This window comes from Vidua chalybeata, chromosome 19 (genome assembly GCF_026979565.1).
Source record: "Vidua chalybeata isolate OUT-0048 chromosome 19, bVidCha1 merged haplotype, whole genome shotgun sequence".
Taxonomy (NCBI): Eukaryota; Metazoa; Chordata; class Aves; order Passeriformes; family Viduidae; genus Vidua; species Vidua chalybeata.
In genome coordinates, this window is record NC_071548.1 from 9742538 (window position 1) to 9761717 (window position 19180).

Here is a 19180-nt window from a genome sequence, read left to right on the forward strand (position 1 = left end):
ACTACACAGTTGAAAACAAGGCAGCAACAACCTGGCAACAATAAAATTGTATTTAATTCCTTGCACTGTTAAATCACACTTCAATATTCCCAAAAGGGTCAATTACACACATTTTTTTCCCTTCAGAAAATTCAGACTCCATAAAGTTTTTCATCCCAAAGTGCTTTACAAATCACCTTAAGACAATCTGTGTTAAAATCCAACCAGATCAAAGACATCTTTTAAAAAATAACACTGCCTTCTTTCCCTTGGCCAGACCCTCAGTGTCTGCAAAATGTCACATGGCAACCAAAGCCAACAGACCTAAGAGAATTTACACCTGTTGCAAATGTAGCCTTTTCACATAACTTCATTGGCTTTACTGACATTGCATAAAATATAAGTCCAGGATAGCTTTTAATAGCTAGCAAGTAAACACAGAATCATTTTCTTAGTAATATTATAAATTCACCCACTGGCATTCAGAAAATGATGCCCATAATTTAAAAATATATATATACACACCAAGTTAGCAGTATAAAGTATACACTGTGATTGCTGGGCAAAATGTTCCCAGGAGCAGATTTATGTCCATAAATAAATCCTCCTTTAACTATTTCCATGCAAGTTTACCCTCCTTGCTCTTAAGATTCTGCTTTTTTTTTTTCCTAAACCAACTTCCCCAATACACATTAAGTAAGTACAATTTCAACACATAAACAATCACTTCACACTGATTTATCAGAAGAGGCCAAACTACTTTCACATGTTTCTCTAAGTAAGTAGCTCCTATGACACCAAAATGTTTCTCCAAGAAGCCAGGTGGGGAGCCCCAGTTTCCAAATTAGCCTTGTAATTGTGAGTCAAAATTTTCAGAAATTAAAATACAACTGAAGTCCATTTTATTTTATCATAGTAGCTTTTAGAGGAGTGTATCAAAAGCTTGCTCATTAGGAAAGACACATTTATCAACAGAATAATAAAAGCTTAAAAAAGGATGTCTTTATTTTTATGTAACAAATTACCAAAAATTATGTTACAATATTTCACATTCCTTTTAGGCTGTTTTTAAAAGCACTGCTGGTAATGCCAATATGCTTTTATGTTTTAAATGTTCTTTAATTTTTTTTATAGACACCTTTTCTTAAGAACAGTATTTTATAGATACATAATAAGCCTTAAAAAAATACCTGAGAGGTCTTGCCTGGGGATTGCCTGCTTCTACATATGGATGTAAATAATCCTTTATGTAGAGATCAGCAGCACTATTAGAATGGGTGCAAATGAGAATCCTGCTGGAATAAATGGATGCAAATAAAAAAGCAATGAAGAAACAGAAAACAATTCAAAGCAGTAGAATACAAAAAAAGGGAACAGTGGCCATCTTCCTGCACATTCCTCTTCATGGAACTACTCACTGACCTACTGCACTTTCTATGATTCAGCCCTCAGCTCAAAACCTTCAGTTATCACTTATCAAATAGGCTTTCAACAATCATTTTGTAATTATTAATCTAGACTTGATTTTAAAGACCAGCTTTTGTTATCTACCATGCTGCAAAACTTCCCATGCCGAGCAAATCACAGCCATTTTACACAACTTCCAGTTTAATTTGTTTTGTTCTAAATGGCAAATACAAGCCAAGATTATAAAATTACTTTATCATCCCAAACAATGAAGGACGGCTTGGGTTTGTTGGTTTTCTAAGCTGGGTGGAAATTCTGTATTTCTACCTTTGACTTGAATTTTAGCAAAAAAAATCCCATCCTCTGAGCTAGTGGGGTCCTGGTGTGTTCAGTGCCCCCTCTCACCTGGTGTCCTGCTGCTGGAGGATGTGCTTGACTGCCTGAGCCAGAGTGAAGGTTTTTCCTGTCCCATAGGGACCGATGATAAGAACAGGAGGCAGCTGTATGGAGAGTGGGGTGGTGATAGCCAGAACAGCCTCTTTCTGCTTCGCGTTCAGCCGAGGGTCCAACTGCTCATCCCATTGCCTGTGCAAAGGAGGCCACTGAGTTACAAACAGGAGCTCTCACAATCCACTGCCAGGCAGAAATTAAACCAGGGACGGTTTCAAAAGTGTTAAAGAAACTGAAGAGCCTTTTACAGAGCTGCTGTGTGGATTGTGTTGCTGAGGCACATGAAACAAACCAACAAATCTAGCAAAACAATCACGGTTTAATCATAAAAATTTGCTATTTGCAATCAATCAGTTGTGGGGTGGGGCTTCAACCTATTCTCAATTTACATCATCCCACCTAACAACATAGCATACATTTCAGAAGAAGGACATACTGCACCATTCCCTGATAACAAAAGCAGGGAAACATACTATGATTTTTCTACTATTATCATGCAAATAAAAGTTCCATTAGTTATGTTTTTTCCCTGCAGCCTTTACACTGTTAACTTTAAAAATAACCAGGTATACAACCCAGAGCTTGGTAGAAGTTATCTAAAATCAAATTTAAAAACTACTGGCTACCAATTAACTACAGACTTCTCTTCACTTTTTTTTTTTTTTTTAGATCATCAGGGCACATACCTCTAATGGGAAAGCAGGCTAAAAAAATGATTTTTGTTGTAAGCAGCCAGTGATGGCAGCACTGGGAGGAAGATGCTTTCAGAAAATTCCAATGAGCATAAGTTAAAGATTTCTAGACAGAGTTTTTAATATTCCCACTGACAGATTTAAAAGTAGACGTGCATAGTAAAAAACACCTGTCACTGCTGCACATATGGCCATACTTTAGTAATGTGATCTGCTTTGGTACAAGCACCACACTTCTTACAGACTGGGAAAGTTTCTGTTCAGAAGTAGTTAGCAACAGGGAGCAAGATCAAGAGGGAATTGACTGAATTTTAACTTTTAAGATGCCTATGAACAACAAGCTGGCAAGAGACTAAGAAATACAGGAAAGGAACAGGGACATAAAGCAGACACAGAAGAAAAACAGGAAAGACAGTTTGGAGTTAGTTTGATTCTTAAGGAAGGACAAATCAAGCCACCAGATGGAACTGATTTAAACCGATCTATAATCATTACATATTTTATTTATGCATACAAAAAAAATATAAAGCATTATACCAACGTGCAACTGGTATGTACATAGAACATAAAGGTTCTATCTTCTATCCTACTTGACGTGCCTCCTTTTTATTGAAATCACTGCTTACTTCCAAGCTATTCTCAAACACTTATTTCCTTGTAAGATTCACTCAAAACCTAATTAAGTCAGTGAACAGATTGTCACTGACCTCCATTAGCTCTGTAGTGTAACTCTGAACAGAACCTATTCCCTTCTTCCTCTCAGCGCTGTCAAAGCTCTGATGCACACAGTGATCATCCCACCAGAACACTGATCCCACCCTTGTACTGGATCTCTTCTTACAGTTCCAGAGACAAACTATAATTTTTCCAGTGTTTTTTGTCATACAATACTCACTGTCTCAGCATTCTGACAGACTGTTTTCCTTTTAATGCCTGGGCCATCTCCTGATTTGTCCTGCATCACAATCACGTTCCTAATTCTCACCTTCAAGACCCCACACGACTCCTCCCAGGCTGTGCAGACTATCAGTTCCACATTCCTCTCATTTCCCTGCTCTCCAAGCACAGAAACCTCATGCCTCTTTTACCAAGAGCAAGAATATTGACCATATTCCCTGAGCCACACAGCCTCACATTTCTCCTCCCTAAGCTTCCTCTTCCAGACAAACTATTTTCACTGCATCAGCCTTAAGTTTCTTTAGAAGTATTTATATAACACAGGGGTTTATAATTTCATAGAGGAAACTGTGAGATGTGTATAGAGAGAATCTCTGGGCTGCTTGCAAGCACAGGGCTGGTCCTTTAGGAGTCAGTGCCACACCTTCCATAACCACACCCTCTGGGATATGTCCAAATCTGGGCTCACTGCAGCTCAACAAGTGCTAATGGCTCAAACTGGACTCTGCACTCTTGGGACCCTGCAGAGCACTCTTGGAACTGGCACTGCCATTCCTGTAACATATAATGTTCTCAGAGGAGGACAGCAGCACAGAAATTAACAGCAGCAGGTTTGTTCTCTGCAGCCACAGTACAACTGTGATGCCTCCAAAGCCCCAGCTCAGCCCCAGGGAAAACCTCAGTGGGTTCTGGGCCTGGGAGGATCACTCCTCTTGTTTTATTCAGCACAGTTTCCCTCCCCCACCACCAGTAATGAGGAGCAGGCTTATTTCCTGTTTGAGGACAGATCTCAGCCATCTGCTCTGAGAAATTCAGAGCTGCATTCCCACCCAACCTTTGATTTTGAAGTGTTTGTGTACCTGTTGGGACTCCAGGGTATGGTGGGAGTCATGCTGACATCTGGAAACAAAATGCCGTTGTCCTTAATCCTGTCCAAGGCATAATGCATTTCACAGAGGGGTAACCGGTTCAACTGGAACTGAAGCTCAACCTGCACAACAAACCAATAATGAACAGACAGGTGAACAAAAAGGGTTCGTTTAGAAAATGCTCATTAGACTTTGCTGTACATTATACATTTTTATCTTCCTGCACACCACTGGCTCTCAGAAGAAAACAGCAAACAGCGTTCCATCCAAAAATCTGTGATAAAATTATCTTGTTTTTTTGTTGTTGTTGTTGTTTAGAATCAAAGATAAATACAGAATTTTATTTAATTTAATTTTGTTGTTTTACTTTTAAGATTTGATTCCACTGTACTTTCAGAAAACAATTAAAGGGAAAGCATTCTTGGATTTTTTTTTTTTTTTTTTAATACAAAAAACACTCCTGGAAAATATTGTTCCAGGATAAAATATTGTTCTAGATACCAATGTATTTGTATTTGTAAAAACATTGTTTTTACAAATGTAAACTTTCATCTCTTATTCTAAGAACAACCTCAAGAAAATGTCAATCCAGAAGTTTTACCATATCAACAGATTACATAAATCAGCAAAGGTAAACCCCAAACATTATTTCTAGTCAAACACTCTGGAATAGCATAACTTGTCATTTTTGTTCAATTATTAGGACTCCCCAAAAGTTAATTTCTAACAATTAGCTGCTTACATTCTTGGTTTTGTTCTCTCAATTACAGGTGTTCCAATGCTAGTAAATAAAAGATATTGCCAACATAAATTCTGGTACAAAGCCAGAAACATCACGCAGAGCACTTAACATTCCTGATTCAATTCAGAACGGAACAATGGATATGAAAGTAGTTGACACACACACACACTGAAAGGGTAAAGAGAAAAGCACATTCTAAATTTGAACGAGGGATAAAAGCAGCTCCTGGGGAAATTATTCATAAAAACAGTTCACTCAGATTATCATTTACACTGATTTAAATTTGCAATAATTAATCTCTCCAGAAACAAATGAATCTGATCAGAGTATTATGCTGAAGAACGCCACATTCACAACAGAAGCCTTTAGACAAAAATTGACACAGATCTGCACTAAAACCAGCATAAAAGCACCAAAAACTGCTGAAGAACTTCAAGAGACTAATACACATTTTTAGGTTTATTTCCAAAGCACTGCTATCACTATATATTTATGTAATCACTGTGCTACAAATCTAGTAAGCATTTTTGATTAAACAGGAGTAAGTCTCTTTCTGAGATTTACAATGAGTGTGAAGATGTCACCAACAGCAGCCACATCACTGCAACCTGTCTGGAAAAGCACCCCCCATTTCCCTGGAAGTAGCAATTATTGAACAATTTCTATGGCCATCTGAAGCGAGAGATTCCACATCCACCTGACAGAAGCTGGTTCTGTCCTAGCAATGAGGAGAAGAACAGACCCAGAGCAAAGATGACTGAATCTGGTCCATTAGCACCATCCCAGCTGAAGGTGCTGCCCCGGTGTCATCCCAGAGAAAAGCCATGGAGGTGGCAGTCATTCCAAATGTACCCCCATGCCCACACCTGCTCTCAGATCTAACCATTTTCTCCTCTAGCACTCACTGATCTGATGTTAGCCCATTCTTACTTAATCACACTTGCATAGTAATTAGTGCTATCAACCAGAAAGTTCAACAAATACAAAGCAATACTACAATTTATTTTTACAATTATCTTTTTTGACAACTTATATAAAAACCTTAAGAAGTCCTTGACAGTTAAAAAGGAAGGACAGAAGGAAGGAAAAGAAAAGTGATCACTTCTCTTTCAAAGCCATATAAACTCCCTTCAGGAACCTTCTCCTAAGGAGGAGAATTCCCCATACAGAGGAATAATTTATTCTTCTAGATTTAACTGCTTGTTGTACCTGACACTCCTTTATCTACCCACAAAGCCCCTTTCCCACCACAGGGATCATTCTGGTGTACCAGTAATGTTTACTACTTGCAGATCATCTCCTTCAAAAGACTTTGTAAATTAGCATTTTCTTTTTCCTACTCTTATTTAAGTATTACAGTGTTCATATCATTATGTAGCATGTAAAATCAACACTAGCTTTGCTGTAAATAAACAATGTTTGCTTGTATCCCTGCAGAGTGTAGCCATTAACTTTCCATCTCTGGCAGATATAGAGACATTAAATATTCATCTTGACTACCACATTTTACAGCAAGATGTACAACCATAAGTCTGAAGACAAGGGCAGCAACAAATCTGACAGCGTTAAGCACGGAGCTCACAGAGGTGTTTGGAACTGCTAAGAAAACTTTTTTTAACAGGACACACGAAAATTCAAGAATTCTTTTTCCACCCCATGCAATTTGTGGCACCCAGCCCCTCAGCCCCATTCTGCACAGCAGGGCTGGCACTTCTCAGCAGTGACAGAGTGACAGCACAGCTCATCCTGCCCCATGGGCACCTCGAGCTCCTCCCCAAGCTTTGTCCTACCCATCCCTCCCTGGGCTGATTTGTCCCCCAAGCACATCCTGCAGATGTTTGGGAAAGACTGCCACTCAAATGGCAGTGGTCCCAAACTCCTGGTTTGATCTATCCAAGGAAAATATCTCTGCCCAGACAGACCCAAGGCTGACAGAAAACCACGCAACCTAACGAGGGTAATTTAAATGCAGAAATATTGTGATGCTCATCTGGGTGACATTTTAACAGCCCCTTCTGGGAGTCCAAGCAAGGTGCCTGGCATTAAATATCTCCTATTATCTACCTGCATTCACCACTTTTTTAACAGCTTGTAATTTGTTTTGCTTTTAATGTTGCTTGGATGGAATCAAATAGTTTTATTTGCTGTTGCAGAGCACTGAATGAGGCCATCTGGGAAGGAGAGGCATGTAACCTGCTTTAATACACATTCCACAATCAGAAAACAGTGGGAAAGGAAGTTAATCCAATGCCAGGTTCACAGAGCAGGTTGAGACAGTAGAGAACAGAGGAACCACTCCAAAAATAAAAGTGTGGCAGCAGCCACGGTGCTTTAAAGTTCACTCCACTCCAACTTCATGAATGGTTTACCTGATAAAAGCAGAATTGTGTCTTTATTATAGCTAAGCAGAACAGCAGGTAAACAAGGCACCACCAAGTTTCTGAGACTAATTATAAGGAAAAGAAAAAGGAAAGAAACCACCCAACTTATCCAAAATCCACAGAAATCAAAGCAGTTTTATCAGGGTTTAAGAATCACATAGGGAATATCAACTCTACTGAAGAGAGCAGCAAAACCTTCAGCACCTTTAACAAAAACTCTGCACATCCAAATTACAACCTCCTCACTTCTAAACTGAGGACTGCTTTCCAAAATTTCAGTTAATAATAATCATTAAAAAATTCCTCATAATTAAAATTCATTCAAATATAGGTAATTCTTGAAGAATCTGACCACCACTTCAGTCATACACATATAAAGTACTAAATGATTTTACAAACAACTTTAGGGCTCAATTTCTAATGCAGAATAGATCTGCTGCCTCAGGCCAAGATTATTAAGACACTCAAGGAAAAATTAGCCAGTTCCTGAAGCCCCAGCTCATTTTGCATTCCAGTCAAGCTTCAAATACAATCAATTAGTAAGTTTAATTATTGTTTTAAGAAAACAAACACAAAACCAAGAGCTCAGAACGACATAAATCTTCCCAGACCAATTATCCATGTTAAATTAAGACATTAGGATTCTTGCATATGTTTCCCCAAAACAAAACAAATGGGATGAGATAAACCATGGGTGAAAATGCATTCATTCCAGGCAATTCCAGTGACCTTAATCTGAGGTTATTTGTGTTTGGTAAGCAGATCAGTTATGGAGGCAAAACAAACACAAGGCAAAGAGCTCTGACACCACAACCATCTCCAGGCAGACCCACCTGCATTTCACAATCTGCCCGAAGATTCAGCTCCTCGCAGCACTCCCTGGATACCCTCAAGAAGATATAATCCTTTGTCTTCTCCTCGATAGCTGCTTCATAAACCTTCTCTTTGGTTCCTTGGGTCTGTGCTGACTTTTCTTTAGTGACAGGCAATAAATAAACAGCATTGACTTTGGTCATCACCAGCCGTCCAGCCAAAGTGTCTTCGGAGAGCGTCTCAGTGAGCTTAAAGCGGCCAAAAAGTTGTCCATTTTGGGCATATTTTGCACCTCCAGAAACACCAGTGAGCATGAAGCTTGCTACAATCTGCAATTGCACTTTTATGTTGAACCTAAGTGAGAAAGCATCGAGTCAGTGCACAAAAATGCTCTCAGATTTTGAAATTTCAGGCGTTCAGAGTGAAGATTCACGTCATTTATTAATTTTTAAGTATGAACAAGTACAGTCAAACTGGCCCTTTGTAAGTATGCAGCTATCAAATATCCACACTTTTTCCTCTTGACTGTAGCCTATAAAGTACATATTTAAAACAATCAACATCTATGAAGTTTAAAAAAAGAACGCTCACAAGAGAGAAACAAATACTAGATACCAATAAAAGCTTAAAGTGACTGAACTACATGTCCCAGAGCAGTAAAATTTCTATTTAAACAGTCTGTAATCTTATGGTAGGTATGCAAGGGGAGACAAGCAGGCAAAGAACAGAGCAAGATTCCTATTTATCCCATGTGCCTCTTCCAGGCTGCACACCAAAGAGGGCAATCTCCATCTTAAAAAGTAAATGGTATTATACCTATAATTCAGAGGGATTGATCAAAATGCTTTCAAACAAATCAGATTGTAGGCATTAAAATGATATCATTTGATTTGAAATGAGGGAATCACAGGCTCAGCCCTATAAACCATCTATCCACAGAATTCCTATTAGCAGCAGCTTCCTCCTGTAATCAGAGATGTAACAAATTCATCCTTTGCAGTTATCATTTTCCAGAAGTCACATGCACAACACATTAAAGTGACTTATTAGCACACTTTATTGACCTCTCACCAATAAAAAGTAATCTCTTCCTAGTGTGTTGGGGTTTTTAAAACAGATTGCTTCAACCCGGTTTTAAAAAGAACAAAGGGGAAAAGAAGTCTGACAGTAGAGTAACAATATTCAGTTCTTTTCTCATCAGCAACTTTTTCCTAAATTTGCAACAAATTACAGAAAAAAGTAAAACCCATTCACAAATGAAATGAAACCTCTTGGAAAAATACATTCTTCTCTTATAATACTTTACAGACTCATACTGGTTTTATTTGAGCTGTTCTTCTTATAATTTCTATTTTAACCTAACAAACTGGTAATTGCTCATTTAAGCCCTGCATATCAATAATCATAAGCCTCTAACAATGAAATCCAACATTTTAGCTTGGTAATTAAACATCTACCAAACCAATCAGATGTATTTTTTCAGATCTGCCAAACCACAAATCTTGCACAAAAACTGCAAGCTTGCCCCCATGTGGTAACAGCTCCTTCTTTACAGAATATGGGTATTGTCAAATCTGAATTTCCCAGTCCTCCACTCCCCAAAAGCAAGGGAAATTTTCTCACCTAACAGGGATCTCTTTGGTTATCACTGACCACAGAGGTTACTGCACGAGCTATAGTGAAAGCATTCACCCAATCCTTCCCATTTCCACACATACCAATAAAAACCCTATAACAAAAAGAAAACCTCTCTTCTATTGAAGTGCTGCACTATTCCAAAGGAGCTATCAGCAAATCAGCCACATCTGAAACAGAACTCATATCTCCTTGTTAAAACACTATATAAAACATTTAACTGAGTAACAAGGGCTGGGAATTCTTACTGAGATACAGTCATTTGCTATTGTGAATTTATTTTGTTCAAACTTCCCTAAAGTTGATCCCCATGCTGCTGAATATGTATCAGCTGAAATACAGATTCATAAAAACGTGCTGCAAAACAATTTTATTGCATTTCTGAGACAAGGCACAGGTTAGTGTTTTCATAAATGACTGAACTGCATCTGCTGTGCTAAAGGGAATCTCAAATTTAGATTACCAAGCAATTTCCACTGAGCAAGCTGACACCTTCTGGCAAATTACAAAAACTACAAAATCCTCGCAGGATTTCATTTTTAAAAATCAGAAGTTGCTTCTTTCATCCATTTCTCACCCTTGCTTTGGAGAGTTAGACAAAATAAGGCTTTCAGTCAGGCTTATAAAACCCAAAATCTTCTGTTTCCTCCTAAGCACTGCAAATGCCAGCCTGCCTGCAGTGTTCATGAAGCAGCTACAAGAAAACCTGTTGTTCCTATTTAAAACCACAGAATAATTATGAAGAATGACTTCATAAATCATTAATCATCCAGTACCAATGCAAACAATAAATTCCCCAAAGGCAAACAAATCCATCCTGGCCAAAGCCCCAGGTGCCACTTTGCAAAAGCACATTCAGCACATTTGCTCTGACACTGACACCTGCAGGGTTCAGGGTGTGCAGTGGGACACCTGCCTGGGGAGGGATCAATGCAACACACAGTAATGACAAAAGCAAATTTATTTTCCATCAGAGCCAGTCCTTGACGTGTTCACAGCCTTGAAGAAAAATCTGCTCTGTAATTCTGGGAGCATGGAAGGAGCTGTCTGTCACCTCACACCCTTTAATGTTCATACGAGAAAATGTTCTAGTCACGCTAACAAGTATATATTGCTTTTCTCTTCAATATGCAAGAGAGAAAGGAAGAGTTTTAAATCCATGAACAGATACTTAGACTCTCCAAAACCCAACTACTATCAAGATTGGAACGCTGCTTTGGTTTTCTTCAAAACCAGTGTGTTGGTACTTGGAAATTCAACAGCAGTGACTCCCTTATTCTATTTTGTGATGCTCATGTGGAGTAACTTGTACAAATGTCTCTTGAAATATTAAAATAAACATTAACTTAAAAGTAAAGTTCTCTGAGACTGTGCAGAACTCCCTTGTAACTGAATTCAAGATATGTTCAAGCCACTGCAACTTTCACCCAATACTGTCCAGTTCCACTCAGGTGATCCCACACAAAGTCTGAACCAGCACCTTCCTAGAAAGTGAGAAACCAGCAACATTCTTCAAACCCAAGGATCCACTTCAATGTGACACTCCTGTTACTCCAGTGCTGTCAGAAGACCACACTGCCAATCCTACTACTTTTACAATGTACATTCACAAACTCTGAAAGTGCAACAGCTCATCAGCACTGTCACTGTGGCACCACTTCAGAGGTGTTACAACCCACTTGCATCTGGATTTCTCAGCCATTTCCAGGCTTGCAACCCTGACACTTCACTAGAGAATACCAAGTGTGTGATCTTAGCCACAGAGGAGTGGAAATGTCTGCTGGTTTGAGCCTTCTTGCAATAAAGTGGGTCAGCTACAAGATCAAAAGAATGTTTGTCATCAACACTATCAAAACAGAAGATTTCAAGAACATTATTAACTTACTTTTAACTTAATCAAGTAATAAATTACTGCTGCATCAAATAGACCAAAGGGGAAGCATTACATACAGGATATACTTATTTTTCTTTCATTTCTCCAGGTTTGCTGCTCTTTGGTGTCCTATGAGGCATGAGAGTGCAACTCCCAAGGTGAAAATTCTATCAGTAAAAATACTTCTTATATTTTAATGGTATTTCATAATATTTACTTTAAATCCACTTTTGTTTCAAAAGGCCTTAGAAGAGTCAACCTGTTTATAAATATGTATGATGGAGAGTATTTCTGTAAGCTGGAAACAGTGTTCAAGCATGATTCCTCCATGTGTTAGACTCCAGCTCAAGAGCAGAGAGCAGCAGTGATAAAAGATAAGAAACAGCTCAAATACTGCCCTTCAGCTGAGATTTAAAAAAGAACCATTTTTCTGCTTTAAAAGCAATGGAAATACAACTATTCACAGTATTTTCTTTCTGAGTTCTAGGGTTCGTTCAGCTGAACCTCTGTAGCTCCAGGAATGGTTCTTCATCTTAAAAAAGTCTTCTTTATTTAGAACTTCAGGTCATTGATAAAACTAATTTTGCTACCCAATTAGGCTACAATGAGATTATATGTTTTAGACTTTCCATTCTGAGTAGTGATAAAACTCTAAAACTCTTTAGTACCACATGAATACAGGAAATATTTTTGACCACAAATATTAAACTAAAAAAAAGAAGAAAAGGTACACATGAAGGTTAATAAGTGTGAATTTCACATCTTTTACCTAAATCCATATTTTTCAAGCATCTACACCAGTTGGGTAATTTGTACATAACAACAAACCAAACAATGTATATTATATGCCTTTTATTAGAACTTTTATTCAGAAACTGTGTGTCAACCTATTTAGGAAATAAAGTCAGCTGCAACATCATCACAAGATCAGTCTGATCCACCCACAATTCAACTCTTTTTACAAAGATTTTATATATTCCTTTGCTATAACCTACTTTCACACAGGAACAAAAATATAACTATTATTAATATATTTTTGTATAGGCAGACAATAAACCAGAAACAAATTTAGCAAAATCCTGTCCACCAGCTGCTTAGTGCCTGCAAGTGTAAGCACAGACTGATACACACTGTTTGGTTTCAGTGAATTAGCAGGAATTTACATTTAAGTGCTAGTGACCTTTACCAAATATTACTATTCCCTGACTTGTTCAGGTTCAGTTCAAAGAAACAGGAAGCCTCAATACTTTAAGAAGCAGGTAGCTTTAATGAAAAAAGCTGTCACCCTCATTTTAATAGGAGTATTTTTATAAAGGAATCACTTACTTGCTAACTTCCTTATACTGTGCTATTTCCTCAATATACAGGAGGTCATGGAGCCGTGACTGATAGTTGGTCTTGGTCAATGATTTGTCCAGGACAGATTGTGTGAACAGCTGGTCAGCAGACAGAGGGATTTGGTATCTGGTGAGAAGGCTCTTCTCCAATTCAGTAGTTTCATTAGGCTCAAACTCCACAATAGTCTTGGACGTGGAATCCCAACGCTTGGCTGTGGTCAGGAGCTGTTGCCGTGCGTGCATCAGGTATTCAAGGTCTGCATGGACAGAGCAGGGAAGGGGTGCTTTGTTTGTACAAACCCCAGCTGGCTTGGTTTTATTGAAAAAAACCCAATCAAACAAAACCCACCAGTAAAAACAATCCCCTCAGAGATGCCTAAACACAGGCAGAGTGTCCTCTGCCCACAACACCTTTAGGAAGCTCACTGCTGGTATTTACTACCCCTACTTTTCAGGTGTGCACAGACAGCAAGCAGGCTCTTCATGACTATCAGAAAATAAAACGTTCTATAGATAGCAATTAGAAAGAATAAAGACAAAAAAGCACTTTCACATGAACAGCTTTGAAGGACTTGGCACTGCAATACACTTCAACACTCAACTGTAACATTCTCTCATTTCAAAATCATTAAATAGTGTGGAACCCTACAATGTATATTATAAAATTTAGAAGGTCATAAAAACAAGCTGATAAATCAGCTGGTAAGGAATCATTGCATTTGCAACACTGTTAAAGCCACTGTTAAAGCTAAAGCTACTTTACTAGGCAAAACTTGGGAAATGTAACCTAACATGATATAAAATAAGAAAAATCAAAGGAAATTGATTTTTCAACATACCCTGATTTCAGGGACCACATAGCTTAGATGAGAAACAGAAGACCAAGCACCTGTCTACAGCCCCTCTAGAATATATCCATTAATACCACAAAACCACTATGACAACAGTGAATCAGTTAACAGAATTGCAGTTAAATTGCAGAGCTGAAAATATTTGGCATTTATAGTCAAGCCATGCTATCTTAATGTATAATCTCTGAGTAAGATTTAACATAGGTATCCAGGATATCACACCAACGCTTAAAATGTGCAAAAAAGACATTTTCAAATTCAAATTAAATCTTAACATCATCTTGACTGTCTTTAGTCTAAATAAGAAAAAAACCCAGCATTTTAGCAAAAGAAATCTCTGTTCAGCTTGACTATGACTACAGGACCATGGCTTATCTTACTCACTGATCTCATGTGTTCACTAAGAAGACACATTTAAATATATCCCTCAAGCCTGAACCATATCAGTAGCTACGGTTGTACAGCAAGAAAAAGTCCAAGTTTGTGTGGTTTGTGTGTCTGAAATAACATCACCATAAATGAAGCCTTCTCTGCTACAAATCACACCTCAGATCCCAAAAGCTCAGTAATTATGCTGGGACTGACTCCTTGCTTGCTGGAACAACAGCCATTTAATTCCCAGCACTGGAGAGGCTTTCCCTGGAAGCCTGACATAAACAGCTCCTGGCACAGATTGCACACACAGTGACACTTTCTTAAAGAGCAGTTAGTACATAATCAGTGCACAGAAAACTTCCTACAGCTCCCTTCTTCTGCTGTAAATAAAGATTTCAAAATGCAGAATGGAGGCTCCTCTACTAAAATATTTTAATGTTGACCTTTAATTCCTGCCTAAACATCTCAACAGGGCCCTGAATTACATGCAAACATAGAGACCTCAGGCATCTTTCTGTTAGAAAAGCATTTCCACAAGATCTCAATTTATATATACCAAAAAGTAAAAGAAATTACGGAATTGGGCACAGATCCAATGTAGTTATCCCTTTCCCTTGCCTATTACACACACAGCAAAAAGCCCAAGATTCTGTAGTCACAGTTTTCTGTAAAGCTCTTACACACTCTTTGCATTTGAAGTAAGTATTAGTGGTGACCTGCCTGAAGAGTTCAGTGTCCCTGTGCACACAGACAGGCAACCTGTGAAGGCAACAGCAGCACCCAATGCTGGGGCTGCTCCCTCCATGTAGCAGCACCTCCTCCTCCTCCAGCCTCCACCTCACCCACCATCTCCTCCATGTGGAGTTCAGCTGGCTGTTCCTGGGATCCCTGTGGTTAGCACTTGGTTTAAGGCCCCAGCCCGCAGATTGGTTTGACAGGAACTCTGACTCTGTAAGTAACTCATGGCTTGGTTCCCTTATCTTGCCCAGGTTTACAAGGCAAGGACTGTTCTCCACAGCCCCAGTGCCTCAGGAGATCTGGGATGACCCACATGCTCCATGGAGATCATGGAAGAGCTCCCACTCCCTGGCAGTGGCACACCCTCTGCTCAAGAGATGTTACACCATGCACAGTCCCCCTGCTCCTGGCTCCAGGCATCTCAAAAGATCATGATCTTTGATATTTGCTATTTACAGCTTTGTTCCATGAATGCTGCAAATGCTAATCTGCTACATGGAAATAAAGGCCAGGAATAGAAAACTGCTGTTTTCTCAGCTTCATCTTTTTTCCTTCCTTTTCCCTGTTCTTCTTCTTTCTGCTTAAATCCCAGTGCTACAATTCTGTTTCGTTGGTGTTTTTATCTCTCAAATTTTCATTAAAAATTAAGATCCTGTATCCCACCCAATGGCTTACTGCCAAGTGATATAGTGACCTATATCTAGCTCTCTTAAATCAAAGTGCTTCCTTTTTTTTTGCACTCTTCACACATCTTTCCATTTTCTGATATTTTTCTCATACTGGAGTTATTTCAGGTTTGAACTGAGAGACAAAGATCAGTTTAAGAAACATACTAAACACAGTAATTTGTAGCTCTTTTTTTTTTTACTTCAAAATACAAATATAGCTCTTTACATTTTCAAAATTCATGTCAGCAGCAAATTATTGAGCTACAAGCCTATACTCAGCCTCTTGCTTTTGACAATCCTATTCAGGTATTGCAAGAGAAGAAATAAATACAAACCAACTTCTCAGATAGTCTGTTTTAATTACTGGGTTTATTACCCTGTGTATTCTTATACAGAAACACTTCATTTCTCTAACAACCTTTTCTGACATATTTAATGTCTTCATCAATATAAGAATGCTTATAAAAACATAAACATGTTTTTATAAAGGCAGAACTTGCCTTTATAAAAGTGCTGCACTCAGACACACACCAAGCTAGAAATTCTCAGCATTTTAATCATACTTAGGAGCCATATCCTGACACAAAGTAAGTTATATTCCAATTATCTGCCTGATTTACACCCTCTGAAGCTTTTGCCTGCTATTTCTGTTCATATCTATGAAGAACATAACATACAGCACAAAACATTCATGAGCAGTTGACAGAGATGCTGTTCTGCCCAAAACTGAAAAGGAAAGAGATGGCATGAAAGATCTCCACTATACCAAAAAAAAAGTTTTAGTACATTACCTTCAGTTGAAGCAGCATCAATCATCACTCGTTGCATGAGGACTGGCTCTAATCCAAAGTCAAACACCACAGTTTGGCGAAAAGTCCCAAAGATTTCTGTGTTAAAGGCTATACTGACTTTGTATATATAGTGATCTATTCCATTCTGGACCATCTTTCCTCCTATCCATTCCTGACAGTTTTCTGGAACTTCTTGTGATACCTGGGTAGTGCTGTCTCCAGCAGATATTGCAACGATACTAAAGTGTGGTCGATGGGCATCATAAAGCAATGCCACTCGATACAGCATTCTTGCAGGCTGGAAGAGAAATACAAAGGCTGAAATACTGAAATTATTCCAGGAATATCTTCATTTGCAATCAGATAAAAAGAGTTAATAAGAATTATCAGTTTCTCAGAGCAGGTACAGATCCTGCCTGATTTCCAGAAATCTGGGCAATTGATATGTAATCACCAGAGCTGCTGAGAAAAGAGAGAGAGAAGGGATGGTGCTACGAAGTTTCTCTGTTTTAAGAATGATGCAACTGAAATCTTAATTTCAAGAAGTTATGGGTTGCATTCTAGTTATTACTGAGTAACTTTAAAAAATAAGTAGTCCTACCTTACATGTGAGAGCAAATGTCCATGTCTGGTGAGATTTTTTGGTGGTGACAGTTACCGAGAGCTCGGGATTATGTTCTACTCTCACTCCTTCTACACATTCACTAAGCTAGATTAAAAGAAAAGGAAGACAACATTAAACTTCTACAGGCAGTATCAAAACACAAACATTCAGGAAAAGGTTTTGTTTAATAGAAAGAGGAAAGAGTGGTTTCCCAGATTGTGCAGGATTGATGCAAGTCCCACACAGGAATTAATATAAATATGTGCTAATGCAGAGAGACAAGCTAAATCTACCAGACCTCACTGTGTAAGTGAAGAATAGAACCATTTAGGGACAATTAACCACAAGACTTGATTTTCAATAAACAACTTAATTGGAAATGTCTAAAGCAGAACAGAATTTCATTTGGAAAAAAGGATCTGTGATACAGTGAGGCCCAGAAGATCCCAGATCTAACTGACATGGAGACTATTGAGACAACAGGAAACAATAATCAGGCTTTCTACTCATCAATGCATTTTGCATAAAGTCCACTTTTCTCAGATTTTAATCAACAATAGTTGGACTAAAAACTCCTTAGGGTCAGTGGTAAGTAGAGCTGGTCGAGTGCCACAAAAAATGTTCTTTCTAACTCCGAAGAGCTACTAACTTTGATCATATCCATATCCCACATTCCCTGGTACTCAAACAGTTTTGAATATTTGGGGGATTGGCTGTTCATACCAGTGCCTGCAGCTGCAGGCAGAGAAAAGGAGCCACATGCAAGTAAGAGTTATTCCCCACTAAAGAGTAAGAGAGTAAGAGAATTCCCCACTAAGCTGTGAAACCTTTACCACTTATTCTCCAGTTTAAGAAGTTCTGCCATCTAGTCAGGGAACAGGAACAATACCATGAGACTTGCTGACCCATCCTACACTGGGAGTAGTGAATATGCAAAATGAAAGAGCTGTGATTAACCCACAAATCAGCCTAAGTCTCTTTGCAAAAAGACCTAGGGCAGTTTGGAAAGGGGAGCAAATTGGTTGGACAATTTCTCGGTGAGGAGTGATTCGACCAACTCTGATAGTCAGTGCCAAAACCAGGCTCATGTTAGTTTTAAAAGGGAGCACATGGAGAAGCAGGATATTTTCCTTACCACTTTCTCAGGAGATAAGGAATTCATCCATTTCTCAATGAGGGTTTCCATGTAACTGCCCGAGCACTGTTTGTTTTCCTTCTGCTGTTTCAAGCGGATCAAGCGGGAAGCGTATCGTTTCTGCCATTCTGTCAGCTCTTCCTGGGAATGTGCTGAAGTACACTGGGCACCATACCTGCAGATCCCTTGCTCTAAAAATCTATACAAAATAGAAAAACCATTATGCCTTGAACTTTTCAGCCTCTAATTATGAAAAAAATAAATCACAATTTTACTTGTAAAGCCAGAAGGAGGTTTGGACATTCCTTAAGTTTCTCACAGAACTAAAGGAAGTTTAGTCCATGTGAACTACTTTGGAAATATATATATATTTATACAGCATTTTGAAAAGACACAGCAGCTTCTCTCATTGCAAAGCCCAGGAAAATATATAACATTTCTTAGAAATACAGGGGGATGGAAGTCTTAAGAAATTTCCAGCTTTAAAGAAAACAGAATCAAGTGTTTGTACAGCAATTAACACAAGGAGATCACAGAGCATCCCTGAAATGACTAGGCACTGTATTAATATGCACAAAGCCCCCTGTTAATCAAGGGCAAAGGAAAGATGTAGCATAATTTCTTCCAGTGATTACATTATTAGCTGATAAATACTCAATCAGCAGTTTTTCCTGGAGCAACAGTGACATCACATGGTCCCTTCTACTAAATACACCTCCACAGAAACCTCTAGGAAAAGGTTTAATCCTCCTCTTTGGAAAGGGTGTATTAGTCTAAAAGGATCTATTCTTGCAGACACTAAGAATTTCTTAAAGAAATACATTATCCACTTAGTGGCTTGTGCTGATGCATCGAATTAATGCTATTCCAAAGGCCTGTATACAATTGAAGCATTCTAGTTCCCAGAATTTACTGCAAGGCTGGGCAAATGCCTGTATAACTT

The 19180-nt window shown here is 38.6% G+C and overlaps 1 protein-coding gene across 3 annotated transcripts in view; it reads right to left on the reverse strand.

Annotated features, from left to right (window-relative positions):
• HELZ (helicase with zinc finger) overlaps positions 1-19180 on the reverse strand; it is an 85833-nt gene that overhangs the window by 38509 nt on the left and 28144 nt on the right. For 2 of the 3 annotated variants that reach the window (XM_053960261.1, XM_053960259.1), the window contains exons 8-15: positions 18238-18436; positions 17100-17207; positions 16499-16796; positions 13065-13332; positions 8251-8584; positions 4286-4416; positions 1792-1971; positions 1170-1274 (exon numbers count right to left, since the gene is read on the reverse strand). In XM_053960261.1, coding sequence (XP_053816236.1) covers positions 1170-1274; positions 1792-1971; positions 4286-4416; positions 8251-8584; positions 13065-13332; positions 16499-16796; positions 17100-17207; positions 18238-18436 — 1623 coding nt within the window. The remainder of the gene's footprint in view (positions 1-1169; positions 1275-1791; positions 1972-4285; positions 4417-8250; positions 8585-13064; positions 13333-16498; positions 16797-17099; positions 17208-18237; positions 18437-19180) is intronic. The other variant, XM_053960260.1, reaches the window with a different exon arrangement.